We start from the raw sequence: 10,927 nt of genomic DNA on the forward strand, positions 1-10,927 counted from the left end.
TATGGACATGATATGCCCAATAGGGTGTATCTTATTGTACCTTTGGACCTCAATACACCTATTTACAGGTGTTTTTGCAAAACCCTTTTTATCTTAAATAATCTATATATAATTATACTTGAATCTGAAATTTAAAAAAGGAAAAAATTAAAAAAGAAAAGAAGTATATCGGTTAAAGTACTGATACACCTCTACCAATACACAGAGGTGTATCAATACTTTCAACCATGACATGTGTATCAAAGAAAAATTAAGATATGCATGGAAACACTATAAACACTTTAATAAATCATATAAATATATCAATAACACTAAATGTAATGTCTCAATGAGGTACACATGCATTAAATTAATATATGTTAATAGGTTTTATGAAGAAACACATCATAGTCAATTATAATTTTTATTAAAAAAATCCTATGCTTAACTATAATTTATAAATTGTAATTCTTAAGTTTTAAGGGATGGGAAAAGCCCAACTATCCTATCCTAACTTCAAAGTGAAAATATAATTAATAATTATTATATTTAAATAATTACTATCTATTTTTAAAATTAAAAAATATAAAAATAAAAAATAAATAACCATTGTACAATATATTCAAAAAAATTATTGAAGAAGAAATTCCAATTGCTCTATGGGTATGATAGATCATCAATACGCTATTGGTACATCTGATATAGGTCCAATACAGTGGAAAAAAAGACGACGCCACTTATTTTCCATCGTATCCTCCTGTATTGAGCTTTCAAAGATACGATATGGTACACTCCATCTTGGGCATATCATGTTGAACTTTTAAACCTTGGACGTAAGGGAAACGATGCAAAGGTGACGGTGGAATGACACCCTTGTAAATTTGGAGACATTGTTGTAAATTGTCAAAACACAGTCCACCAAGGGTGATCTTGAGCTGGGCCAAGTCAAGCTTTTAGGGTTATAAATAAACTAAAATAAAAAAATAACTGGTCATATTAAAGAAGTCACATGGTCTATTTACTTTTTATTGGTTCATATTTTACAATATGTATGTCACTTTTGATGTATCACTTTATCACTATTTCACTTATTTTGCTTCATAGTGCAATATTTATATCATAGATGTTGTCACGTACATGTTATATTTTATATAAATAAAAAATATTATATACAATATACATTACATGTGCCATATCATAATATTTATATATAGACTAGGCCCAACCTGCAAATTTTCAAGCCTGTACCAAACTAGAAGTGATCACCCTTACCCGAGTCACAACACCTTGAAGGTGCTAGCTTGATGGTAAATTCTCCTACTAGTTGTAGTAGAGACTTGGCATCTATTCCCGCTTCAAACAGGATTAAAGGATGTGGTCCCTCGATTGGTTATTACTTGTGAGCTCTTTGGCCTAACCAAAACACTTGAAAAGATTAAGACCCCATTTGTTTTTCGGAAAGTTATTTATCATGGATAAGTGCATTTATTCATGTTCTTTTATTTTTCAAGTAAATAAGACAATAACCATTTTAGTCATATTATTAAAATGGACAATTTTGTCCAAGATTTTTAAAACCAAACCGGACAACAAACTGTTCAGGGGTTTAGTTCCTACGTTGAACGGTCCAACTGTTCGAACTGAACGGACGGCCCATTCTGACAAAAAATAAAAAAATATAAAACGGCCTAAACCGTTGAACAGTTCAAACAGTTCAATCGCCCAACTCAGTGGTTTGTGACCAAATCAATGGTACTTACTTGGGTAAGTGCATTTATTCATGTTCTTTTATTTTCCAAGTAAATAAGACAATAACCATTTTAGTCATATTATTAAAATGGACAATTTTGTCCAAGGTTTTTAAAACCAAACCGGACAACGAACTGGTCAGGGGTTCGGTTTCTAGGTTGAACGGACCAACTGTTCGAACTGAACGGGCGGCCCATTCTGACAAAAAATATAAAAATATAAAACAGCCTAAACCGTTGAACAGTTCAAACAGTTCAATCGCCCAACTCAATGGTTTGTGACCAAATCAACGGTTTTTGGCAAAATAACGATTCTGGGGTAAAACTGAACCAGACCGGTTTCTGGTTTTTCCTGGTCCAGTCAGGTTTTGAAAACCATGATTTTGTCCCATCCAATTATTGGCAACTTTCCCCGTTATTTACCCAGGTGTGAGAATACCTAAGGAAAATAAATTTTCTATAGCCCTACATAAATCTGAAAAAAATAAATGGATATCTTAGTCCCCTCTCAAAATCCAAAAAACGAACGTCCTAAGATTTATAGTGCTTGATGCTTGGGCTGGCATGAGATCTTTTACATCCCCCTTTCCCTTCTTGGAGCAGGTAATCTTCCATCCAAAACCAAAGGCTTTTGGTTTGCAAGATCTCGTCTTTGGAGCCGAATTCTATGGTCTAGAGTCTAGACAGGATAAGGTCATTCATGAAGACTGAATGGCTTCGAGGTCATGTACTGTTAGTTGAGTGTACTAACCATGTTTAAAACCTAACAGTCCAAAGTCAACGCCCATTTTGTTTTCCTTACTCATATCATCAAATCAAATTATAGATGATCTCTCACTTCTTCATGCTTTGTTAATAAACTGCCTAGCTATGGCTTCATATATTCTATGTTAAGGCTAACAGGATTTTCAAAATACTTACAGAATGGACAAAAATGGCTTTTTGAAGCATCCGTGTAAGCCAATCAAGGTCAACACATTGTGGGCTCTAATGGTTCAATCAAGCTTTGACAGGAGGATCACTAAAAGTTTCAGAGAATTGCCATGTGAGGTTCTTCTAGGCTTGCATTCTTCAGTTCCCGTACTCCGCATATAACTACATTCTTTAAACTTTCCGTTGTAAAGTTGCAGAACATGGCCATGGCTACAAGTGTAAAAGTAGTCCTAGGATCAGTTGCTTTTTTTATCTTTTGGGTCTTGGCAGTTTTCCCGGCTGTCCCTTTCTTGCCCATCGGCAGGACTGCTGGGTCTCTCCTAGGCGCCATGCTCATGGTCGTCTTCAGAGTCATAACCCCAGACCAAGCTTATGACGCAATTGATCTCCCAATCCTCGGTCTTCTCTTCGGAACTATGGTCGTCAGCACCTACCTTGAAAGAGCTGATATGTTCAAATATTTGGGCAAATTACTCTCTTGGAAGAGCCAAGGTGCCAAGGATTTGCTATGCCGGATCTGTCTCGTCTCTGCCATTTCAGGTGCTCTGTTCACCAATGACACCAGCTGTGTCGTTCTTACTGAGTTCGTACTAAAGATTGCAAGGCAGAAAAATCTCCCACCTCGTCCATTCCTGCTAGCTCTCGCCTCTAGTTCAAATATAGGGTCGTCTGCAACTCCAATTGGCAACCCGCAGAACTTGGTCATAGCCGTCCAGAGTAGTATTTCCTTCGGGCAGTTCTTGATGGGCATTCTCCCTGCAATGCTCGTGGGAGTGTTTGTGAACATCGTCATACTTCTGTGCATGTACTGGAGATTGTTGCCCGTCGAAGACGCAGCGACGGAATTGATCGCCGAGGAGGATGTCACGTCTCACAGGTTCTCTCCGGCAACAATGTCGCATTTCTCATCCTCGAATTCTCAAGAGTGGAGCTTCACATTATTGGAATCTACGAACATCCGCAGCTTGCCCCACCTGAATGTAGATATCGGCTGTGTGGAGAATATTGGGCACCGAGTAAGTTCAAGCGAGAACGATATACACAGGGCCATACTCGAAGGTGGTAATGAGATTTCTCAGGAGTGGAACGAAAGCTCTCCGAGGAGGCCTGTCAGGAGTAGAGTGACCGGTGGTGCCATGATAGAAGATGTTGTTTCAAGGCAGTCTGTAGAAGAAAAAGAAAGTGCTTTGAGCAAGAGACGCAGAAGGTTGTGGTGGAAGACATGCGTTTATGTGGTTACTTCAGGAATGCTGATTGCACTGCTGGCGGGTCTGAACATGTCATGGACAGCTCTCACTGCTGCGCTCGTTCTTGTGGTTCTTGATTTCAAAGATGCACGTCCATGTCTGGAGAAGGTAAGTGCAGTAAATTAAACGACAGAGCCAAGAAATGCTTACTGCTGCTCTCTGCGATTCTGAATAAGGCTCACCCATCTTTCCTTTTGAACCAGGTCTCCTACTCACTTTTGATATTCTTCTGTGGAATGTTCATCACCGTCGAAGGCTTCAACAAAACAGGGATACCAAGTGCTTTCTGGGATCTAATGGAGCCATATGCACGTATTAATCATCCCACTGGAATTGCAGTTCTTGCCCTCGTCATACTTGTCCTCTCAAATGTTGCTTCAAATGTACCTACTGGTAATAAGCTAAGGCAAATCTTATTTCTATGCTTGTTTAATCCTTCTAAAACTGATGTTCCCTACATCTTAAGTCAGCTGGAAGCATATTCTGGTTCTGGATTACACAGAGCTATTTTTGCTGCACAAATTTCAACTATATATAACCTTTCACAAATAGTCAGACATGTCACCTTCATTTGATCCATGCATTCCTATAGTTCTCTAACACTGCTATAACTATTCTATTGCTGGTTAGTTGTCCACTCTGAGTCTGAGCACCTTAACAAAGGTGTTTTCCTTCAGCAGTAATACTGTTCCAACTGCTATACATGCTAGACGACTATTTATTCCCTTCATTGAAACCAATATTAAGTAAGAATTTGTTGTCATCTTCCATTTGAGTATAACAAAGCAAATGGTGGTATAGAAATGAACATCAGGTCTCCTCTTCCCCTCACAATCCTTTCCTTATTATCAACCCTGAGTCATTAAAGCCTTTCTGACTTGGCCTGGAATCCTATTGTAGTTTCAAAGGCAAAACTCTTAGGCTATGTTTGGTTGGAATCCTAGTGCAACTAGCTTCTCACCATTTATTCTTAAATTTTTGACCCCCCGACTTCATTTGGTTTTTAATAAAGTAGCAAGGTTCTGGTCTGTCTACATTTTCCCAGTGCAAAGACAAACCGGAAAGTAGTCCTTAATGCATTCTGCCTTGTCATAAACTGACTGTGTTCATCTGATCTCTTGTTGTTGGGCATATGCTTGTGTACTTTTACCTATACATACTGAGTTCCTGATTAAATCTGGATGTTTGTCTTAGTTCTGCTGCTTGGAGCACGGGTGGCAGCATCAGCAGCTGCAATTTCTACGAGTGATGAGAAAAGGGCTTGGCTCATTCTGGCATGGGTGAGCACAGTTGCTGGAAACCTGTCTCTGTTGGGTTCGGCTGCAAACTTAATAGTGTGTGAACAGGCTCATGGAGCTCCATCCATTGGATATACTCTCTCCTTTTGGAACCATCTCAAGTTTGGATTTCCCTCAACACTTATTGTGACTGCCATTGGATTGACACTTATAAGGGGATGACCTCCTAATCTGGTAGCAGACAACCAATGGAGAGAAACTAGTTTTTGTAACTGAAAGAAGAAATATCATTCTTAATTTATAAAGAGGTTCTGTTTCTGCATAGGAGCAAATAATTAGAGCAAATTTTTTTTTGACACATACCATTTATTGACATTTAGGCATCATTAGACGCCACACCAGCCAAAAAGTGAATAAAGGCCTATGGGGGGAGTGTTAAAATGAAGCTTCCCCCAATGGTAGGTGTGCACATAAACCGAAGTCTACTTTTGCAAGTCCCTATGCATACAGATTCACATAATGGAAAAAATGCTGAAGTGGTGCCTATGTGGCAACGTTTATTCAATAAACACCCACGGTTCCAAATACATGCATAGATTTGTTTAGAGGATTTGAGTTTTACTCCCGCTTTCTTCCTCCTCTAATTTGGAAAAGGATACAAATCAAAATTGATGACCATATCTATTTTAACAGACTGACAGACCTAGCCAGGGGTGTCAATTGGATCGGATTTGGTCCAATCCATTCCAGTATGAATCCATTACAAATGGACCAGGTCCAATCCAATCCGCTGAATACTTTGGACCATTTTGGATGGGTCCAATTCAATGTCTAGCTGGACCATCCAATCTGTTCAACCGCTTTCTTCCTCCTCTAATTTGGAAAAGGATGCAAATCAAAGTTGATGACCATATCTATTTTAACAGACTGACAGACCTAGCAGGGGTGTCAATTAGATCAGATTTGGTCCAATCATTCCAGTATGAATCCATTACAAATGGACCAGGTCCAATCCAATTCGCTGAATACTTTGGACCATTTTGGATGGGTCCAATTCAATGTCTAGCTGGACCATCCAATCTGTTCAAATTGGCTTGAATTTGGATTTGTTCCAATCCAAACCTGGTCCATTGACACCTGTATTCTATCAATGAACCAGATATTGGTTCAATCGGACCCAATCCAATATAAATTCATTATGGACGGACCAGGTCCAATCCAATCCAATAAATACTTTGGACCATTAAATATAGTCTAGACTGGTCCAATTCAATGTCTTATTGGTCCATTCAATCCATCCAAATTGATTTTGATTTAAACAGATCCAACCCAAAACCGATCCATTGACAACCCCAGACCTAACTAGATAAAAAAAAAAGATTATTTTCTTGCATAATTTAATGTTAGTTAGGTCAGCCGACAATTGTTGACTCTTAGGCTCGTAGCTCATGTTAGTTAGGTGAGCTTCATACTTGTATTGTTTTGACATGTAAAATGGGTTACGAAACATCGAAACCCAATCAAAAGTAAATATTTATTAAAAAATCATTGTGTATTGTATGGATCACTGATGTATTGAGTATTGAGTATTCACTATTAAATGGGTTACAATAACCCCACTTTGTAGGGAAAACTTTAGCTGTTTGGGAAAAATAACCTCTTGTTTTTCAAATATCCAAAGTTTTTCCATACAAGTCTGATTTGCAGCAGATCCCCAACCCTGTCTGGGAGGCTGGGGGATGCCAAACATTGGGTCCACAAAATGGCCCATTTGGTGCCCACAGTCCAGCAGAGAGGCCCAATAAAATTACAGCCACTACTTGTTTTTTTTTGGTAGGGGAGGAAGAGGGCAAGGTCAGAAAAGGGTGTACATGAGGTCCCCTGACCTTATCACAGTAATGGGAGGGAGACCAAGTGACCATCCCCACCAGGGGACCAGATGGATTAAAAACAAAATAATTTAGACAAACCTATCAAGAGTGAATACATCAATCAATGTTCTGTATGCATAAGATGCGGATTTCATGTGGGCATGTGGGCTCATGTGTACAACACTGTCATGTTTATTCCTGATAGGTTGTATGGCCTTTGTAGCCCATCCAAAGTCCTCAGCTACTGGTCTTCACCAATTATAGCCATGAACATGGCTAAGGTGGCGTTTAATATAATGTAATTTTTGTGTTTCATCTAGTTTCAGAACAGACTAGGATAAGGTATTCTCTTAGCTATGTTTGGTTTGAAGGAAAAAGTAAGGAAAGTCCTTCAAACCAAATATAGCTTTAATGACTTGACTATTTTAGAAGCCAGTAAAATGTGGTTCTAAAAATATTGTAAATTGAAAAGGGTAAATTGCTGAATCCTGAAACCTCTTCTGAAATTTAGTTATTGCAATCACCTCCTTTGAACCTTATGATACAATTGCAACTAGATCCCTTCTGTTAGAATCTTTCAATAAAATCCATGAAAATGTCCAAATACCAATAAAATTATTATCAAGACTGGTTTCTATGAAAAAAACAATACAAACTTTATAACAATAACAACAATAAAGAGAATTTAAAATTGTAGTTTTACCTTTGAGTGATTGATATGAAAGGCAAATTTAGAAAATAAATCAATTTCTGAAAAGAGATTGAGAGGGTTTGAGGTAGTGATTTCTATGAAAGAAAATTTTGAAAAGAAACAACATTTTCATGCCTCTTTTTATAAGATTCTACCACAGATGATCTACTTGCAACTATGTTAGAAAGTCGATGAGAGATAATTGCAATTTAAACAAAAATTTCAGGGGAGGTTTCAGAAACAACCAGAAACGTCAGGAGAGGTTTCAGCAATTTAAACATTTTTCAATGAACTTGGTAGTTGTTTCCTGTATTTCCAAATTCCAACCATGCCACACTACTCTAATTTTATTTGTATTGATTCGATGCATGAAACCGACAGCCGATCACCTGGTTGTTCACATCAGTTTCATTCAACATCCGTCAGCCTCTAAAAGAGGAACCACAGGCTCTGGCTCTCGGTGTAAATTGGGCCGTGCTGGACCGGTACAACACAGCCCATGTGCGGCCTGTGTAAAGTGGGTCAAGCTGGGCTATGTTTTCTTCCTTTAGGATTTTTTGGAGGTTGGCCCAACATGGCCCACGACCCGAGTCTGTATGGGCCGGTGCCGTGCCATAGGTTGGGCTGGTCAGCGGGCCAAGTCTTGGGCCCGGCTAGGCTACGAATCAGGCGAAGTCATATTTTTTAAAAATTTTGAAAAATAATAAAAATTTTAACATAAATTAATAAAATAGACAAAAATTATAAAATATTTTTTTATATGAATTTTGATGTATATACAATAATATTATAAAATTGAAAATAAAATTATATATTAATATATTATATAATATAATATACATATTATATTATATTATATATAAAAAATATATAAATATATATATGGATTGTGTTGGATCGTATTGGCCCATGAACCTAAAACCCCATGCCCGATACATCCCGATTTAGACCTCTAGCCTCTCCGTGTTCGTGGTGAGGTCTGTACACCTCTGTATAAGGTGTGTTAAACCTGAAACCAACACATTTCATATACCAATGTTTGTGAGAACACACCATGCCTCTATGTAAAATATAAAAATACTACCATGGGTGTGGTGTATTCCAGAACTTGTGGTTTCAGACTTTCAGACACAGAAATTGGATTCCATTTTCACCTCACAGCCCCTTGCAGCTGTGTATTGAGAATATCTCCCAGAATAAAATCTTAATGCATAGTTGAAAAAGGCCGTGAGGACAGTTTTGTGAGAATAAAATTCGAATTCAACTATTTAAGACCAAAATACACAACGTTCCCCAAATGGTTAGATTTTTTTTTTTTTTTGTGATTTTATTTTCATCGTTTATCCCTACACAACATGGCTGTGATTGGTTTGAAGGAAAAAGTAGGGAAAGGAAAGGAAATATATGAAAACTTATACAAAGTTTGTGAAAGTTTATTTGCCTTTCCTTTCATTCCCCTACTATTTCCTTCAAACCAAACATAGCCAGGCACTATCTACAAAAATGCTACTGACATTACCTACAAGACACTACACAGCTCTGCTGCGGTGCATTAGGAATATCTAGAGTCTCTTGTGCGTAGCATTAGGCATTCTCAGGGTAGGAGATTAAAGGACCAATGTACTGTCAAACACTCCTCTCCTTCAAGACCAAGGGTGCCTATCTGCTGATCACAATACTTTGCTAGCCACTTAAACCTAGCCGCACATAAGAAATATCTCCTTGTACTTTTTATCATCAATACTCCCAATATGTAGCTGGATGAACGTGGCCGTGGCCGGCCACCAATTAATTGTGTGGTAAGTAGATACAGATTTCTCCACTTAACTCGTCACTTTTTTCTTACACTTCCATTCAAAAAGTTCCATTTTTGCTGGTACCATTGAAATGATATTTACCTTTTTTTTTTTTTTTTGCACTGCATTTATTGTGCATTTCCATTCAGGAGCGTAAAAGTGCAGCAGATCCGGACTCCTTTCTCATATCACATTTTGCCGGCGGGCATGAGTGTATAAAGTAGGGGTTTTTGACATTTTGAATGTTTATAAGTCTGTAGTGAAATTTAAAAATCTGCATTGGGCCTATTCATACTTTTCTGTATAAAATATCTCATATGAAGGTGTAATTGTGACTGGCCAAACCGGATTTAAATATCAGGCAGTCCAATTCCAATACTAATCAGTGTGAAGTTGTTTAGTTAGTAGTGCAACTTGGGCCAAACCAGTTCAAACCCAATCTCGAAATATTAGGTCAGGTTAGGGTTGGGGTTGAAAAATATGAACCCCACTTAACTAACTTCATGTTAGATTAAGGTTTGGGCCTTGGGCAACCCCATTTGAGTCCAATATGCCTTCATGCTATCAATGTAGATGCATGCATATTCCTATACACTGCTTAACCTTGGTTGGATTATTATTATTTTTTTTTAAGAATGTGAAAAGGTTGAACCAAACCGATGGGCTGAACCCAGTTTGGGGGTCCAACAATTTTGGGTTGGATTAATCCAGCCCAACTTGCACCTCTCACTTCATTCCCATCAGCTACTTTTAAACGCATATACGATTACGAGCATTAATGTAATCAGTGTAGAAGAATAGTCGTTGAAAAGCAGTCTTCATGGATAGAACCTACCACATACGGTACGACCCTCCCCATGGACCCCATCTATTCTTTTCTCTCGTGTGGATGCTGTGATTTCCCATGGACTTTAGATCTGGATTCTCTAGGTTTAGGTCCATGATTTTCTCCCAAGTACTGTACTTGAGGACCCACAGCTCACAAGAAGTCAAGACCCACATCCACAACACAACTAAAGATTAATTAATAGGAATAGACGTATAAATAAAGAGCAACCACCCTCCAAATTGATCTCTTCTCGGGCTTCAAGCAATGAGCAGACTAGTAGTGGTTCACGTCCTTCCTTTGTTATTCTTTCTCTTTCACTCTCTTTACATGGGCATTAATTAATCTAGAAATCTTAATGAATTGTATCAAATATTAAAAATGCCTAATTTCTAATATTCGTATATTTAGCACTCTCACATCTCCTATGAAAGACTAAGAAAAATATTAGACAATTATAATGTCCCATGCATATAGATGTGGAAACAGCTTATGGGAAGCAGATATGGTCCTTTTTCGGTGAATCCGCTTTAAATTTTTACTTTCGTCAAACGAAAAAAAAAAAATCCGAATTCACTGAAAATAAGCAATTTTCGGT

General features: G+C 38.0%; 1 protein-coding gene across 1 annotated transcript; it reads left to right on the plus strand.

Moving 5' to 3' along the window:
• The first annotated feature begins 2,563 nt into the window (after positions 1-2,563).
• Positions 2,564-5,477, plus strand: LOC104596032 (silicon efflux transporter LSI2-like). Its single transcript, XM_010257016.2, has 3 exons — positions 2,564-4,015; positions 4,111-4,300; positions 5,102-5,477. Exons 1-3 carry the CDS (start codon positions 2,861-2,863, stop codon positions 5,365-5,367), a joined length of 1,611 nt encoding a protein of 536 aa, XP_010255318.1. The 5' UTR covers positions 2,564-2,860; the 3' UTR covers positions 5,368-5,477.
• Positions 5,478-10,927: the final 5,450 nt, after the last annotated feature.

The sequence above is a fragment of the Nelumbo nucifera genome, chromosome 1 (assembly GCF_055504915.1).
Source record: "Nelumbo nucifera cultivar China Antique chromosome 1, China Antique-T2T, whole genome shotgun sequence".
Classification (NCBI taxonomy): Eukaryota; Viridiplantae; Streptophyta; class Magnoliopsida; order Proteales; family Nelumbonaceae; genus Nelumbo; species Nelumbo nucifera.